Below are 18,817 nucleotides of genomic sequence, written 5' to 3' on the forward strand. Positions count from 1 at the left end.
AAAGTATTATTACGCTTCCATTCATTCAACAAACTGGCACCTATTATGTGCCAGTCAACATGCTAGGTCAGTGGTTCCTAAACTTTTTGGTCTCAGGACCCCTTCCTTTTTACACTTTTAAGAATTGTTGAGGACCCCAAAGAACTTTTGCTTATGTAAATTATATCTATGGATAATTATTGTTTTAGAACTCGAACCTGAGGAATTTAAAAAATATTTATTAATTTAAAAATAATAAACCCATTACATGTTAACATAAATAACACTCTTAATGAAAAAATATTTTTTTCATAACAAAAAAGTCTAGCAAGAAGAGTGGCATTGTTTTACATTTTTTCCCAAATGTCTCTCATATCTGGCTTTATAAAAGACATGTAGGATCTCATATCTCCTTTTGCATTCAGTCTGTTGCCAGATCCCATTTCATGTGTCCTCTAGAAGGTACATGTCCACTATATACTCATGAGAAAATGAGAGTCAAAAAGGAAAATAGGGCTTCCCTGGTGGCTCAGTGGTTAAGAATCCGCCTGCCAATGCAAGGGACATGGGTTCCAGCCCTGGTCCTGGAAGATCCCACATGCCGTGGAGCAACTAAGCCCGTGCGCCACAGCTACTGAGCCTGCACTCTAGAGCCCGCGAGCCACAACTACTGAGCCCGCGTGCCACAACTACTGAGCCCGCGTGCCCAGAGCCCGTGCTCTGCCACAAGAGAAGCCACCACAATAAGAAGCCATGCACCGCAACGAAGACCCAACACCACCAAAAATAAAAACAAATAAATAAATTAATTTTTTTTAAAAAAGGAAAATAACAGCTTAGTATTATCACGGAAATATTTCTGACCTTGAGGATCCTCTGAAAGGGTCTTAAAATGGATCCCCAGGGGTGCCCAGACCATACTTTGGGAACTACTGGCATACAGCCCTCAAGGAGCTGAGCAACAAGAGAGAAGAACATTTACAGGGATATATAGTGTGGTGCTCTAATAGAGTATAACAATATAATTTTGTCTGGGAAGGTCAGCAAAGACTTCAAGAAGGTGTTGCCATTTGAGTTGGACCTTGAAGCATGAGTAGGTGTATAACAGAGGAGGTGATGGTTTTCTTGGCTGAGGAACAGCGTGAATAGTGGCATGAAACAAGCCCAGTGTTCCTAGAGTATAACCTGCATGAAGGGAAGTTACTGAAGAGAAGGCTGGAAAAGTATAGTGGAAGGACAGATTGTACAGAGCCTTTATTCTGCAGGTGATGTGAAACAATTGTTAGCTGCTACATAACAAATATTAGCTGATGTTTGTGCCCCTACTCTATCTAGGGTAGGCACGATATTAGGAATTTAGTTCACTCAACAATCCACTGAAGCTTTGCGTATTTAATTTGCATACTTGGATCTCTTGGTCTATTATTAAACTGACTCCTATTATTAATACATTTTTTCTGAAGTTCTGAAGTTCTTAGGATTGTAAATGAGATATTTCCAGAGATACGGATAATAAGATAAAAAGGGGTAAACCACAGAAATCGAAGACCTCTTAGTTTCCTAGAAAGAAGTGGCTGTTCTCTGAACAGTCCCAACAAAGAGGAGCAGCTGGCTTCCTCTTGGCTCCTAAAAGATCTTACTGCTGTCCCCAGTGCTCAAAACTGCTACACTCCCTTGGTAACAGATACTTGACTTCAGAGGTGTCGATTAAAAAGTTTTAGCAGAAATAAAGAAATGGACTAAGACCAAACTCACAAGAGAGAATCAAATGTAGCAACTAAGATTATGAGACATAATTTTTTCAAAGGATAATGGTCTGTGCTTCCTTCTTTGGGTGTTGTATCCTGTGGTTCTGTGAGCTCAGGATACAAATATGACTTGAATATGACCTTAATGGGAAGTATAAAAGAGAGTAAACAGTTCTGGGGGCTCCATTTCTTTCCTCCTCTGTGACTTCAGTTTGCCCCACCGAGGGAACTGTCTAACAGGGACACCACCTGAGAAACATGAGTTCACTTTTTTATGAGACATATGTGGGTTGGATGCTGAAAGACCTCAAAGCTAGATCCTAGGTAGAGCTAAACCGTTGGTTAGAAACCGTAAAACCTAGGGGGCAGGAATGCATAATGATTCATTTTTCACTTAAGACTTATTAATCACTCCACATTACTAATGTTAACACCAGATATGTATCTACACAGCATTTCCCAACTTTTATTATACTAAGATCTTAGGTTGATGATCTACTTAGCACTGAACAACACTGGAACCCCAGTGTTGCATAGATACATGCAAGTCTAAGATATCTGTATACACTTGGGTGTGTATTAGGCCATTAAAAGGCTTCCAGGGAATTCTCCACCTCTTTAAGCCGCTCCCTTTGGCCCAAAGGGCGGGGAGGAGGGGCTGGACGGGGGCTGGACGGGGGCGGTTTCCTAGGCGACCGCCGAGCAGCAAGTGCGCACGCGTAGAGCCTGGGCCCGGCTGATGCAATCTCCCTCGCGCGAGCTGCGTCTACCGAGAGTAAGGAAGCCGACAAGGACCTGAACGAGGCCAATCAGCGGCCACAAGGAAGAGTGCGGAAAGGCCCGCCCGCCTGATCCTGCGAGTGACGTTCGGCGGCCCTGAGCTGGTGGCGTAGCCGTCCGCCACCCTTCGTCTTGTCCGCTTGCCAGGAGGCGTCCTGCCTCGGCGCTGGCCCTGCGGCCATTTTGAGCTTCGCTTCCACCCGTCCGCCGGCCCAGCCCTTCCGGGGTCGCTTAGCTCGGGCTTTTCCACGATCCGTCTCGCCTGGCAAGTCGCCGCCGCCGCTGCCGCCGCCGCGGAAGGGCTCCTTTCTATGGTGGAGAGGGCTGGAGAGGACTAGGGCACCTCCTTTCCGCCAGGATGGATGTCGCCTCGGCCGCCGCGTTGTGTGCCCGCCGTTCCGGACTGTGGTCGGCCGCCTGCGGCCGAAGCCGCTCTCCTCTGTGGCTCTTCTTTTGGCCCGGGGATCGGCCTGGGGCATCAACTCCGCCGCTGGGCAAGGCTGAGACTCTGTAGGCCTTTTGGAGTCCCTCCCGGCCGGCCGCCGCTGAGCTCCGCGTTCCTCCCTGAGAGACTGCCGAGAACACGGAGATGGAGCCGGCAGCAGACGGATCGCGGGAACGGGCCGCCCCGCGGGCGGACTCCCGGTTGTGGCTGCCCTTCTTCTTCTCTCGGCGCTCGCGACCAGGCACTTCCAAGTTCCCCGCACCTCCTGCCCCGGAACACTCCGGGGATCTCAAACTGGCTTCTTGTCCCCCGCCTGAGGCTCGGCGCAGCTCGTGGATGCAGCTGCTTTCCCAACTCTTCGCGCCGCTCCCCGGCTTGCTTCACAAGCTGCTGATCTGGAGCCAGCTTTTCGGTGGGATGATTCCGACCAGATGGCTAGATTTTGCTGGAGGCAACAGCGTGCTGAGAGCCCTGAGGGCCCGGGAGGAACCCGACGCCCCCACGGCGCCGAAGTCTCTGAGTTCGCTGCGGCTCGACCTCTCGGCTGACGCGGCCGCCGTTCCCCTCGATTGGCTAGAGGAGGGCATCCATTGGCAGTGCTCGTCCCCACATCTAGAATTGGAACTTAAAGCCAAGGGAGGAACTTTGGACTCCGCAGCCCATGCTTTTCTCCTAGAGCAGCAGCTGTGGGGAGTGGAGCTCCAAGCCAGTCTGTTCTCCGGCCGAGAACTTGGCCCTTCGCCCTCCGGGCCTCTCAACGTTCAGCGCTTAAGCAATGCCAACGTCGTCTCCTATTTGCTGAACCCCTCCTATCTGGACTGCCTGCCCCGGGTAGAGCTGAGCTATCAGAGCAGCGTTGGAAGTGGCGAGCTGGTCGATTTCCAGGCGCTGAGCCCAGAGAGCGGCTGCCTGGATGAGGTCCCGTCTCATCCCCAGCCGCTCAACGCTGAGATGGCTTGCGCCTCGTTGCAGGGATGTGCGCCTCTCTCTAGAGAAGGGCTGCCCGAAATCCACCATCTTCGCATGAAGCGGCTGGAATTCCTTAAGCAGGCCAGCAAGGGCCAAGCGTTACCCACCCCTGACCAAGATCATGGCTACCACAGCCTGGAGGAGGAGCACAGCTTGCTCCGGATGGATCTGAAGCACCGCAGAGATAGTGCAACACAGTGTGTTCCCGCTGCTGGAGCCGTTCCCGGCACCGCTCAGGAACCCACTGAGGAGAAAATAGAATTGTTGACTAAAGAGGTTCCCCCTGCTTTGGAAAGACAGGGCACCTCGGAAGGCTGTCTATCTTGTGAGGTTCCTACAGAGCAGGAGCCTGGAGAGGACCAAATAAGTGTAGTTGACTCCTCAGACATAGACGGTGACCTTCCCATTTCTGCCAGACCAGCCTGTAGCAACAAATTGATAGATTACATTTTGGGAGGTGCAGCCAGTGACCTGGAAACAAGTTCTGATTCAGAAGGTGAGGATTGGGATGACGACGCTGAGGATGATGGTTTTGATAGCGATAGCTCACTCTCAGAATCAGACCTTGAACAAGACTCAGAAGGGCTCCACCTCTGGAACTCTTTCTATAGTGTCGATCCTTATAATCCCCAAAACTTCACAGCAACAATTCAGACTGCTGCCAAAAATCTTCCCAGAGACCCTTCTGACTCAGAGACGGATTTGTCTGACAAGTCTAATCTAGAAAATCCTCCCCGGACTGCAAGCCTTCCTGAGTCTCCTGACCATAATTCTGGAGAAGAAGATGACTGGGAATCTAGTGCAGATGAAGCAGAGAGTCTCAAACTGTGGAACTCTTTCTTTAATTCCGATGACCCCTACAACCTTCTAAATTTTAAGGCTCCTTTTCAAACATCAGGGAAAAATTGGAAAGGCTGTCGAGACTCAGAGAGGCCGTCTGAATCTATTGTGGCCAATTCTGAGTGTCACACCTTACTTTCCTGTAAGGTGCAACCGTCAGGGAGCCGAGAAAATGAATGTCCAGACTTGGTACAGGGTGGGGTTCTTTCTGGAGAAAGACACACACATATCCAGAGAAAAAAGGTTTGTTTCTCTCTTTTAACATGCCTGATAATTTGTATTGCCTGTTCTGATGTGGTTAAGGATATCAGCATGACTTTCCTGGAGGCATAATAGTGCATATTTTTGAGGAAGGACTGCAGGCTCATAAACTTGGATTGAGAAATGAGCCTCCCCCCCACCCCCCACTTCTCTCATTAGAGTGTTGTTCCTGTCTGAATTGAAGGTGCCATTGTATAGATGTTAGCTCGAAGGTGCTGTTTTCTTTTGGATTGGCAGCTCTGGGCTGTTTTCTTCCAAGCTTCAACTTTTCACTTTTTTTTTAAGAAACAGAAAAATTAAACCTTGTGTGTACACGATTTAATTCTAGAGATTGAGAAGGTTCTATTATAGCCATAGAGTTTTAAATGGTAATAAATGTGGTGTTTGCAGACACTTAGTGTTGTAGTTACATGATAACAGTGTCTTCATTCCTGTCCGTTAGAACCCAGAGGGATGATGGTACCAAGTAGCAAGTCATATTTGGTTGTTTGCCATGAAAGAAAATACTAATTCAGTATTAAAAACTTTTGGACATTTGGGATTTTGATTGACAGTCAAAAACAATACAGAAAATAGTGTTGCCTTTTCTTGAGAAAGCAGTACTAGTTATCATTGGCCAGCTACAGGTTAATAATCATTTGTAACAATGATGGTCACTTATTTGGTTTTCTTGAGTAGTTGCTTCCTATTCCCAGGCTAGTCTTAAAACTTCATGGAGTATTTTATTTTACTCTTTCAACACATTGTCAAGTTAACCTTATTTTGGGAGTCATTTGAATTGCTTTTTTTTTCTCTATTGTGTATTCAGCTGAAGTTATTAATTGGAGAGTGCTCTCCCCAAACACACAGGGTATCTTTTATTGTGAAGGGAAAGTTTCTTCAGTTAACTTTACTTATATTTGGAAAGAGAAAGGTGTAGATAAATTATTATTGACCTCAGATTCTGCATCATCAAAGTTTCAAGTGGAAAGAACCATCCACTGGCTCCAAATGACCAGCTTAATACTTTGAAACTCTTCCAGGGGTAGAAAATGTCCCTAAATGGTGGTAATCTTATGTCTTAGCCATAGAAGCAGAATAAGGCATATTAAAAATTAAATTTCAGTTTACACTTTTGTAAATGCTGTCATCAAAGAGTTTTCCTCTATATTTTTAAAGGGTCCCTGACAAAATGACCTATTTAGTGAATAGATAAGAAGCGAAGTGGGGCAATGGAACGAGCGCTTGGCACCTGGAGACCTTTGTACCCCACTCCTCAGTAGTTAGGGCCAAGAGATTTGGGAAGGCAGCCAGAGCTAGGAAGTAACTTGACCTCTCATGGCTTTGATTCACTTATTTATCTTATGGAAGTAGTAATAACTATTGTATGAATTATTGCACGGTTTAAATGAGGTGAGTAGTTCAAACTCCCAGTTAATTGCCTTGCCTTTAAAATGGTAGCTCTTTCTTGTTCAGGGACCTCAGGCCAATCTCATGCCTCATTTTAGCTTGCTCATTGAATAAGACTGAGATGAGTCAAGTAGATGTGTCTCAACTATGACTATGAACTAGAAGCAACATTTATAAAAGATTATGACTGAGATATGGTAAATTATTTATAGCCTTTGATTACATGCCATTCTTTAGGTATATGGGAATAATGGATAGTGCCTACTTCTTAAAATTAGGCTTTCAGATCTGGGAGTTTAAAATGCTTTGTGTCATGGCATAACATTGTGCAGATTGTGGAGCCAGACTCAGGGTTTGAATCCTTATTGCACCCATAGAAGCTGTGTGATTTGAACAGGTCAGTTAACCTACCTACCTTGATTTCCTTATCTGTACAATGGAGATGATAGTAATACATACCCTATAGGGTTGATATGATGATTAAGTGAGATAAAAATTGCTAAGTACTTTGAAAAGAGCCTGGCATATGATAACCACTATATAAATGTTTGTTGTTGTTATTTATCTTGGTGACATAATGAATGAGTAACACTAGAATGCAATATCTTTTAAGGTATTACATACCTACTAATTGTCCTCGGGGGCATTCCTTGGCCTGATGTAAAGGGAATGAAAGTAGTAGGTCACACTGGGATTAGCAGATGTAACTATTGAACGTATTTTAAAACAAGTTTTTACTTTTGGTGTTTGATATCTTAAAAAGAAACTTCTATATTAGAAATTAAGTAGGGATTAAAAGGGACTGTCACTCTATGTGATCATGTATATTGTAATATTCTCAATTTCATGTATATGTAGTGATAGCATATTGAGGAGGAATACAAAGAGGGTTTTTATCTTAACTACAGTCTCTCTTTTTTTTTTTCTTTTTTTTTTTTTTTTGCGGTACGCGGGCCTCTCACTGTTGTGGCCTCTCCCGTTGCGGAGCACAGGCTCCGGACGCGTAGGCCCAGCGGCCATGGCTCATGGGCCGGGCCACTCCGCGGCATGTGGGATCTTCCCGGACCTGGGCACGAACCTGTGTCCCCTGTATCGGCAGGCCGACTCTCAACCACTGCGCCACCAGGGAAGCCGTACAGTCTCTCTTATAGTAACATAACTTTAAAGATGTGTTAATTTTTCTGCAGTTTGTTTACTAAGTAACTCTTATGTATTCTTATTACAAAAATAATAATATAAGAATAATACTACATATTTATGATTTAAGAATTGGAAAGCACTGAAAAGTGAAATTTTTTTTTGGAAAAAGGAAGAATAGAAACAAGTGAGATCTTGTTAAAGCTTTTGTGTTGTAATAAAAGCATTGACTCCAGGAATATATTTCTGAAATATTTTGTTTCGAAACATTTGTCATTTGGAAGAGTATCACAGAATTGATTTCCCTAAAGATTAAAAAAAGTAAAGATTAATAACATCAGGAGAATTTCACTTACCCATCTGGATTCATTTTTAACACCAAAACCTGGAGGGGGTAGTCTGGGGTTGACCGGATAATGGATGGGGGATGGGACTCTCTGTGTGTGTGTGTGTGTGTGTGTGTGTGTGTGTGTGTGTGTGTGTGTGTGTGTGTGTGTGTGTGTGTGTGTGTTGTGTGTGTGAGAGAGAGAGAGAGAAGGAGAAGGAGAAAGGAATTAAAGGGACATTTGCCCACTGTTTTATTCAGGTGCCATCTAGTCAGTTAGAACACTTCCTTCTTTCCTCCCTCCCTCCCTTCCTTCCTCCCTTCATTCCTTCCTTTTGCTTCTGTTACATTTGAGATTAAAATTAGTCTATATCTTTATAGGTAACCTTCCTTGAAGAAGTTACTGAGTATTATATAAGTGGTGATGAGGATCGAAAAGGACCATGGGAAGAATTTGCACGGGATGGATGCAGGTTCCAGAAACGAATTCAAGAAACAGAAGACGCTATTGGATACTGCTTGACATTTGAGCACAGAGAAAAAATGTTTAATAGACTCCAGGAAATGTGCTTCAAAGGACTTAATGTTTTTGAGCAATGTTAAGATGATGTGACAGCCTCTGGCCTTAGCAAACACTACCTCTTACTTGAGAGGTTTCTTTTAAAAACAAAAATTGGCAGCTGTCCTTTGACTTTTTTCTTAGAGGATATGCAACTTGGATCCAGTGACCTAGTTTAATATATTTTTTTTGCAACATAGCCCACTCAGAAATGTACAGGTTTGGAGCCAAGCCCTGAAAATGAAGGATGAGATGGTGTGATTTCTAATCCTCCTTTTTTTGTTTAGTTGGATTTGTTTTTGAATGTTGTTTGCTTGCTGAAGTGAAAAGGGGACCTCTTAAGGTGTAATTTTGCACTTCGAAAACTTATTTTCTTGGGAAACAATATTTATAGGGTTTGAAGCCCATTTTTCATTCTAATTTAAATTACGTGTACCTGTCTAAAAACTTTGGGCTCTTTTTTCCCCCCCGAACATTCTGAAATTAATGGGCTGTTATGTTTTCTCTATATTTTTTTATTTCAGTAATTTAGCCCTTCTACTTCAAGGCTAAGAAAATAATCTTGTATATACTACCAACTTAAGGTACATTATCTTGTGTCATTGTGTTTTTTTTTCTTTCTTTCTAAAAATGACTGGTTGAAAATGTGTGGTGGGCTTTTATTTCTAGATTAAGCTCTACCTAGGCTATTTCCAAGGACTGCCACAAAATCTGTATGTGCAGTACTTTCCGTTACATTGGGAAAGCTGCATATTTCTGCCAAATTTTAACATCTGATATACTTAATTTCTGTGCAAACTCTTTTTTGAAGAAGGTTCTGTATATGTTATTATAGTTCCCACTTGGGTGGTTCTTTGCGTCTTCAATAGGTAAAAATTGTTGTAAAAGACTCCAGAAGTAATAATTGCATCATAGTTGCTTTTAAATTTAAAAGCTTAGAATTTTCCTAGGAAGAAGATAGGAGACATCTCAGAGCAATTTGGTCTTGTTGTATATGCTCTCAAAAGAAAACCAGTGTTATTAATATGCCTCAGCACCGTCACTTTTAAAACCTGTCAGGATGGCACCATGAACTTGGAAATGGGCAGTTCTTAATTTTCCAGTTTGAAATGTAAAATGTAGACTTCAGTCAATATCCAACTTTATTGTGTTCTCCTTTTTTAATAGAGAAGTAATGGCAAGGCCTATAGTTTCAGGAAAGAACTATAGATTTAACAAATAGAAAGTCTTAATATCTTCAGCCCAAAGTTTACTTTTGTTTTTTTTTCCTCTTGAAAAAAGCCGATATCTTTAATAAACAAAAGTGACAATGTTCATTTTCCAAAGCAAACCACAAGCAAAAAAAAACACAAAAAACTAAAAAGAAATGAGATTTTCCAGATTTACCTTGACCAGAGTTTACTTTTGAATCAAAGTTTTTGCAGTGACTGATTGTGTTTGGTTTATTTAGCTAGTTCTACATGGTGTGCATTTGTTAGGTTGAGGGAATGTTAACCAACTCCTTAATGGTCTATTTTTGTTTCATGTGCCTCCTATCACAGGTAATGGAAAACATGAATAGAATAGATGACCTCTTAATTTTGAACTTGTTTCAGAGTGGGGACAAATTTTTCATCAGAAGTGCTTGCAGGGTTACTACCTCAGTTTATAATCTACCTGGTCATTATTTTATTTGTTTGGTTTGCTCTAAGAACTGCCTCTAGTGTTAATATGTATATATATGTGTATATATATATTCATACGTAAACACACTGAGAGTACAAGTAAAAGTCAGATTTTTGCAGAGCCCTTCTTCAATGTGGTTTGTGCCCCTGCATTTTAGGTAATCACAGGGAATGCATTTATAGAGTCTGGTATAACAACATGGAAATAAACTAAGTTTCAAACACCAGCTGTGTCAGTTGGAAAGAAGGTGTCACTTGCCTTGAAAAGAAAACTTTGAAAATGTCTAGGCATTCTTTTAAAACCAGACTGAAGTATACTGTTTTCAGAGACTTAGGTTGTGTTTTGTGTTTCTGAAATCTTGCACCTCTGCATATATGAAAATAATGAGATATCTTTACATTTACTGGATTTTGGAGAATTGTTCCCTTGAGATTCCAACCTCACTACCAAATATGTGAAAGCTTGGTGACGAGTTCCCCCATTTACTACCCTCCTTTAAAAGAAGTGATCAGGCGGTGATAAGGACAAAAGGGACCATTTTAAAGTTGGACAAGGGAAGAAACAGAATTCTTACCAGTTTCATTCCGATTCTAGTTGTTAGAAGAAAGTTAAACCTTCAGTCTTAAGATCTTTGTAAGTTTTAACTGAACATTTTACACACCTAAAAGTCTTGCGATGGTGCTTTAAGTATCAATGTAGCATATGAAAGGCTTTGTACAGATAAGTAAAATTTCCTTTTCTGAGTGTTCAAATGTGATAACACCATCTCGTCATCTTTAACTTGAAATCAAAACTATCAGATTTTATTTTTTTATAATTTAAGGAAGGTGAAGTTAGGGGACTAGAAGACATCTAAATTGGCTTCTACAGATCCAATGATTTAAATGTAATCAGTTTGTTGGGACTTTATAGCTAAAATTATATTTGTGTATATAACTGTTAAGCTAATCTGTAAATTGTAATAAATATATTTGCAATTTTTAAATGTTACAAGATATTTTGGTTCAATTTTATATTGTATTTTACATTATTTTCAGTATTACTGAGGAGGATTTCCAGAATTAAATCAGGTGTTTTTGCAGAAGCACTGTAAACTTTAAAGGTGCTGCACAAATTTATGTGGTTTAAAAAGGTTATGTGACATGGAAATTACACCACAGCTAACTGAAGCGGAAGGAATGGTAAGGGGATAAATATTATAATTGTAAACCACATTTTGGTATTAGAAAAAAGAATTTAGTTCTTAGCGTATGAAATGCCCTTCTTAGAGAATGGGGGTTTGATTCTAAAATTGGCCCCAGCTATGTATTTCTTCTGCAAAGAAAACAGTAAAATTGGGGGTTTCCCTAGTGGCGCAGTGGTTAAGAATCTGCCTGCCAGTGCAGGGGACACGAGTTCAAGCCCTGGGCCGGGAAGATCCCGCAGGCCATGGAGCAACTGAGCCCGTGCGCCACAACTACTGAGGCCCTCATGCCTAGAGCCCGTGCTCCACAATGAGAGAAGCCACCACAATGAGAAGCCCGCGCACCGCAATGAAGACCCAATACAGCCAAAAATAAAAACAAATAAATAAATTTATTTTTTAAAAAAATACAGTAAACAGTATTCACAGAAGCAGTAAATTCATATTCTGGGATTAGCATAGTGTTTCTACTAAGTATCAGGGAATTCGGTTTCTTTATTTTGTGCATTATTATTAATGATAACCATGGTATTTGTAAGTCATAGTGTTATCTCATGATATTGAATAAATGTGATGGTAACATCAGAAAAAACAAACTTCTTATCCTGAAAAAAAGACACTTGGGCTATAGCAAGCCTGTTCATGGACTAAGGCATAATAGTATTCTTAATTTAGGCATTTGGATCTTCCAAGCTAATGAAAAATTATTAAAGGTGTATTTCTGAACTAGAAGGAAAGAAATTAACATTTAGTTGCATATAAATCAATGTTTAGTACAGATTGGATTGATGGCCCAGGTTATACTTCTATTACCATCTTGGGGTTAATTTAAGCATTTTTGGCTATGTCTCCCCAGGAAGGGGAGAAAATATAATAATAGCCATGTTTACACCAAGCCAGATTTATTGTTATGACTATCCTGATATCCCTATAGAAGTTGTGCTGTGTTTCTTTTTTGTTCTACTTTAATAGAAAGTTTAAAGCAAATATTTAATTGCTGACCTCAGAAATTTTGATAGTTACACACAGATTTGGGAGTTTGTTGGTCTCATTTGGAGACTTCCTTTGGACCCTCCTTTATGTACCTTTTAAAAATAAAAATGGAAATATCTTCATTTTTATCTCATGTTATTTATAAAAGTAATATAGAGATATAAAGACATCCTGGTACATTCTAAAGAATAAATATGTTGCTCAGCATACCTCTTTGAACTAAGAGAATTTCTTTTTATGTGCATGAAGAGGTTTTGATATTTCTCCATTCAACTGATTATGACACGAATGTTGGCTATTTGGAATATACCTACATTGTTTCTTAGGATTCTTATGGACTTAGTTGAATGCTTTGGTCAGTACAAAAAAACCAGTCTTTTTCTCCCTCGATTTGCTCCATTGAGACTAAGTTTTTATTGGTTAATTATGACTTTAAAATACAAAGGCAGCATGATATCAAGCTCTGCAAAAATAGGTGTAATAAATAGGATAAATAGATCTAACCCTGCTCACTTTGAGGATTCATACAAGACCTATAATGCTTTCAATACATATTAGTGACAGTTTTGACATCAGGGAAGTTAGAAATAATTTTACACGTGGAATGGAGAACACGGTGGAGGTGGTAGTACTGTGTAACAATTTGAGTCACATTATTGTTTTACCATTGGCCGACTCCTTAATTTCACCAGGGAAAGATAGGGGAAACTAGATTTATGGTAAGTGGGTTGCTTGACCCAGGGAGAGGACACCCTGGCGATCTAATGAGAACATAGGTCTAGAAAGCTGAACTATAAGCGAAGACGATTTGGAGCGATTTTTCAGGTTTTGTTCTTTAATCCATTACCCCTCCCTTTGTCTCAGTACTATCCTTTTCTTCCACTTTCCTCCTGCCTTTGTTTGCTGAACATTTTATTTTCACTACTGTTTCATAGATCTTTACCTAGAAGAAGAGGGATGAGGACTTTCACAGCAAAAGAACAGCACAGTTGCCAGAGGTGTGTTCATTAGCGATACTATCCATCAAGAAGACACTTATTGCACATTTCCCCACCAAAATGCTAGGTTAATATATACACTGAGACTGGATTAACTTTAAGAACTATCCCAAAGATGTTCAGGGTCAAAGAAAGAGGTGGTACTAAAGCTGGATTATGCTGCTTTGAGGTAAGCCTGTTTTTCTTAATGGGCTTCACACATTGGCTTTGAAGGCAGAAACCAGACAGAAGTCCCAAAAGAATTTTGAAAAAGGCTCATCTAGATATATGTTCTGGAATGGTTTTTAAAAACAAATTTCATCATGAGCAGACGGTTTGGATCTCAAATATCATCTCCAAGATTCCTCTGACCACCCTACCCTCCAACCCTTTTTTCCCACTATCTTTACCTTTTAAAATTATATTCACAGCCTAGGACTGTTGCTGGCACATTATAGATAGTCAACAGATATTTGTTGAATGAGTTAATAACTTTTCCTAAAATGAGTTCCCATATAGCCTTTACTGAGAGCTCATTCATCAACACAGCCATGTCTGATTAGAATCCAATGTGCCTCAGCCGTAGATGATACGGAATCACAGAACTGAAGGGTCCTTAGGGAGAAGCTGTAGTAAGCTCTAAATTTGTAGAATGTAATTACAAATTTCAATTGTAATTGAAATTTGTGCTTAGGGATACCGCATCAATTAATTTGAGTGTCATTAACAAGGTGCATGTTAATTTATGAAGTTAATATGTGAGCAAATCAGCTGAGACCTTTCTTTTCCAGAATTAAAGAGTACCAAAGTATTGTACTAGAGTACCAAAGTATTTTTCCCACCACACCAGAAGTTTCAGTTCTACTCCTTTCTCGGCAGGTTGGCTTTGAGCTTCTAGAGATGCACTGTTGATTCCACCAGATGGCGTGACTTGCCATCTCGGAGTGCCTGACAGATTTCTTTTATTACTAATCTGATGGCTGTTGCTTGCTTGGAGGTCATTCCCTTGGTGTATAAACAAGATGGCAACTGCCCTGCTGTGCCCATTCTAGGCCTGCCTGGCCCATTGTGACTCCACCTTTTAGTGGTAACTACCCATCAATGGGGGCTGTTCCTTATGGGAGAACCAAGATTTGTATTTGAACACAAATAAATGAATTGATTCTTCCTGATCTACGTGGAGGAAGAATAAAATGAATATGACGATTTAGGAGATTGGAGGTGAGATATAGGAGGCTGATGTATGGATATTTGCCAGGGTTTTGTATTAGGGTTTTTCTAGTTAGGGTTTTATCTCACTTAACTATTTGTTCAGCATTCAGTTTTCTATTGCATTCCTGTGCATCAGGGCAGTCATTCTCAATGAGAGGAGAGAGGGTGCCACATCGCTCGGAGCATGGGGACCCATTGTGCCTGATTACAGAATTATACATGCAACTGGCGTGGAAAGAGGAAAAGAGCCTCAAGAACTATTGGTCTGGGGTTTGTGCTGGTGTTACCTGTTTCCCTCTTAGAGCTAGTAGCCAAGGCCAGGTGGATATCCAGGACTGCTCTTTGGTAGGTTTGGTATTGGCTCCAAGGGGCTGCTCCGATCCGCTTCCAGGTGTGCAGAATGGAGGCCATTACATGTTTGCATACAATTTTCCTGTGCCTGCAATGACTGAGGCACCTTTCAACTGTATTATTGTGGTGCTTTTCCTTTCTTTTGTTTCTGAGTAGTGAGGGTAGGCGTGTTTTTGTACTTTCAGGAATTTACATGGGAGTTTTTTGTTTGTTTTTTACTTATGTTTGCCATATTTTCTAGATATTCACCTCTGAACAGATTCCCTTCCCCAGGACAACCTACTGAAAATCACAGCTTGATTGGCCTGGGGGGTGTAACCCAGTACTGCCTGAGAGATGGCAATACTTTTAGAATAATATTGAATTACAGAAGAAAAGTCCTGCTGGGAAGTCATAGGGTTGAAGCAGGTGCATATTGTTGCAATTAATTTCCCAGGTTGTTCCAGATGGGATGACAGTTACATTAGCTAATGTCCCTTCTTTTTCCCTTTTTCTCATTCAGTCATTAAAAAATTAAATTTATGTAAACTAAACAAAAACAACAACAGTGGTTCACCCATTTCTCCCACCCCCACCCTCACTTAGTCTCTGGCAAAAACCAATCAGTTATCTGTATCTTTGAGCTTGTTTTTGTTTGTCCAGTTGTTGTTGTTGTTTTAGATTCCACATATAAGAGAGAGTATACGATATTTGTCTTTGTCTGACTTATTTCATTTAGCTCAGTGCCCGAGAGGTCCATCCAGGTTGTCACAAATAGCAAGATTTCATTTTTTCCAGTGTCCCTTTTTACCCCTTTCATTTGGCATAGACCCCCCTCAGGGTCCCTTGGGAATATTTACCTTCTGTCACCAGGTTTCATCTACCCTCTAAAGGCTTCCCTGATGACTCCATCTCTACATCCTCAGAGCTCATTATTGTGTTTTTCAGTATCACAGCGCCCTGCACATGTTCTTACCACTGTTCATCACATTGAATTATAACTGTGTTTGCAATTCCATTTCTTCCTGTAGATTGTCACCTCTTTGGTGGACGGGTCATCAGCACAGGGACCAGAATGTCTTAGGTGCACAGTATACTTTTCTTTAACTCAGGTGACAATTTCCAGAGCCTCCTTCCTCCAATGAATAGGTTTCCCTACCCCACACAATGGTTGAAATTTATTAATTCAAATTAATTTAATTGCTTTTGTTTCAAAGAAGCAAATAAATGTGTGAAAAGTAATGTAATCTAATGTAAACATTTTTATTTTTAGCACTTGAGATATTTTTGAGAAACTAATATTGCTAGTGATGACTTTACACCTAAGGTTTTAAATCAGTTGATGTTATGTCTTCATTACTGATCTTTCAAGTGATAGCATGAGGCTTATTAAAATTAGATCAGTGTTATGAAAGGCCTTTCTTCATTAGGCAGGGTATCATTCGTATCCAATTTGCCTGGTTAAGGACTTCAAGGACTTCTTTTCTTTTCAATCAGCTTATTGAGGTATAATTTACATATAATAAAATTCGCCAATTTTAAGTGTAAAATTCAATGAGTTTTGAGAAATGTGTACAGTCATGTAAACACTACCACAGTAAAAATATAAAGCATTTCCATCACTCCAGAAAGTTCCCTCATGATCATTTCTATTCAACCACCTCCCCAACCTCCAGCTTTTTGCAGCCATTGATCTGCTTTTTACCACTGTTTCACCTTTTCTGGCATTTTGTAAAAATGGTATCATACATACAGTATGTACCTTTTTGTGTCTGGCTTCTCTTATCCAATGTAATGCTTTGAGATTCATCTGTGCTGTTGAGTATATCAGCAGTCCATTCTTTTTTGCTGCTGAGTAGTATTCCATTGTATGATTATGCCACGATTTATTTATTCAATCATTAGTAGATGGACAGTTGATTTGTTTCAGTTTGTGGCTATGGTGATTAAGGCTGCTATGAACATTTGCATATAAGTGTTTCTGTGGATATACATTTTCATTCCTTTTGGATAAATTCAAGAATGACAAAAAAATAAATAAATAAATAAATAAATAAAAATTATTTAGGGGCTTCCCTGGTGGCGCAGTGTTTGCGCGTCCGCCTGCCGATGCAGGGGAACCGGGTTCGCGCCCCGGTCTGGGAGGATCCCACATGCCGCGGAGCGGCTGGGCCCGTGAGCCATGGCCGCTGGGCCTGCGCGTCCGGAGCCTGTGCTCCGCAACGGGAGAGGCCGCAACGGAGGGAGGCCCGCATACCACAAAAAAAAAAAAAAAAAAAAAAGAATGATATTGCTGGATCAAATGGTAAGTATATATGTGTTTAACTTTATAAGAAAACTCCCAGTTTTCCAAAGTGGCTGTACCACTTGGCAGCAAAGTATGAGAGATCCAGTTGTTCCATGCCCTTGCCAATACTTGATGTTGTAAATCTTTTTAAGTTTAGTTATTCTAGTGGGTTTGTAGTGACATTTTATTTTAGTGTAAATTTTCACTTCCTTGATGTTTAATGATATGGTAAAATATGTGTTCAAATCTTTTGTCCATTTTTTAAACCAAGTTGTGTGTGTGTCTGTAAAATATTTTTTCTTAGTCTGTAGCTTGCCTTTTCATTTTCTTAATGTCATTTGAAGAGCAATATTTTTAATTTTGCAGAAGTCCAATTTATCTATTTTTTCCTCTATGGTCCATGAATTTTTGCCCTATCTCATAAATCTTTCCCTAACCCAAGGTCACAAATATTTTTGCTTATTTTTTTTTCTGGAAGTTTTATGCTTTTAGTTCTCACATTTAAGTCAATGATCCATTGTGAGTTAGCTTTTATATATGGTATGAAGTAAGGGTTGAGACTCATGTTCTTGCACACAGATATTAAATTGTTGAAAGGTAACCTTGGCACCGTTGTTAAAAATCAATTGAAAATATACTTGAGTCTATTTCTGGACCCTCTGTTCTATTTCAATGATCTGTATCTCTGTCCTTACATAAATGCTACACTGTCTTGATTACCGTTAACATTATAGTAAGTCTTGAAATCACTTTGTTCTTTTTCAAAATAGTTTTGGCTGTTGTTGGTCCTTTGCATTTCTCTTTGAATTTTAGAAGCAGCTTATTAATTCTACCAAAAAAACCCCCAAACTTACTAGGGTATTAAATGGGATTGCACTGACTTTATAGACTGACTTTACAGTGTTGACATCTTAGCAATATTGAGTCTTCTGATCCATAAACACACTACATCTCTCCATTTATTTGGGTTTTAAAAAATTTCTATCAGCAATGTTTCATAGATTTTCATATACACTTATGAAATATATGAAATACACGTATTTATTTCTGTATATTGATCTTGTATCCTGTGATCTTAGAATTTTTTACATAGATGATCACATTTTAGAATATTAACAGTATATGCCTTTTATTTCTTTTTCTTGTCTTATTGTACTGGCTAGGATATTTAGTACATTTTAAAAAATTCCCTCAGGTTTTCTTTATTTTTAAAATATTTATTTATTTATTTATTTGGTTGCATTGGGTCTTAGTTGCAGCAGGTGGGCTCCTTTAGTTGTGGTTCATGGGCTCCTTTAGTTGTGGCTTGCGGGCTCCTTAGTTGTGGCTCACTGTCTCTTTAGTTGCGGCATGCGAACTCTTAGTTGCGGCATGCATGTGGGATCTAGTTCCTTGACCAGGGATCTAACCAAGGCCCCCTGAATTGGTAGCGCAGAGTCTTAACCACTGGCGCCACCAGGGAAGCCCCTTTAGTACGTTTTTGAATAGAAGCAGCGAGAGCAAACATCCTTGCCTGATCATTAGGACTGATGATGTCTTCTCTTTCATTCCCAATGTTGGTAATTTATGTCTTTTTTCTTTCTTATCAGTCTGTCAAGAGGTTTATCAATTTTACTGATCTTAAAAAAAACAGTTTTTGGTTTCATTGATTTTTTTCTCTTTTTTTTTTTTTTTTTTTTTTTGCGGTACGCGGCCTCTCACTGTTGTGGCCTCTCCCGTTGCGGAGCACAGGCTCTGG

At 40.3% G+C, this 18,817-nt stretch overlaps 1 protein-coding gene across 1 annotated transcript; it reads left to right on the plus strand.

Annotated features, from left to right (window-relative positions):
- The first annotated feature begins 321 nt into the window (after nt 1-321).
- On the plus strand, nt 322-9,483 carry PPP1R15B (protein phosphatase 1 regulatory subunit 15B). Its single transcript, XM_007130826.4, has 2 exons — nt 322-5,004; nt 8,255-9,483. The coding sequence occupies exons 1-2, from the start codon at nt 3,097-3,099 to the stop codon at nt 8,474-8,476; spliced, it is 2,130 nt and encodes a 709-aa protein (XP_007130888.1). The 5' UTR covers nt 322-3,096; the 3' UTR covers nt 8,477-9,483.
- The last annotated feature ends 9,334 nt before the right edge of the window (nt 9,484-18,817 follow it).

This window comes from Physeter macrocephalus, chromosome 4 (genome assembly GCF_002837175.3).
Source record: "Physeter macrocephalus isolate SW-GA chromosome 4, ASM283717v5, whole genome shotgun sequence".
Classification (NCBI taxonomy): Eukaryota; Metazoa; Chordata; class Mammalia; order Artiodactyla; family Physeteridae; genus Physeter; species Physeter macrocephalus.

Coding starts and splice junctions, on each gene's coding strand:
- PPP1R15B (XM_007130826.4), top strand. CDS start 3,097: ATGGAGCCGGCAGCAGACGGATCGCGGGAACGGGCCGCCCCGCGGGCG. Junction 5,005..8,254: donor CACATATCCAGAGAAAAAAG/GTTTGTTTCTCT, acceptor ATATCTTTATAG/GTAACCTTCCTTGAAGAAGT.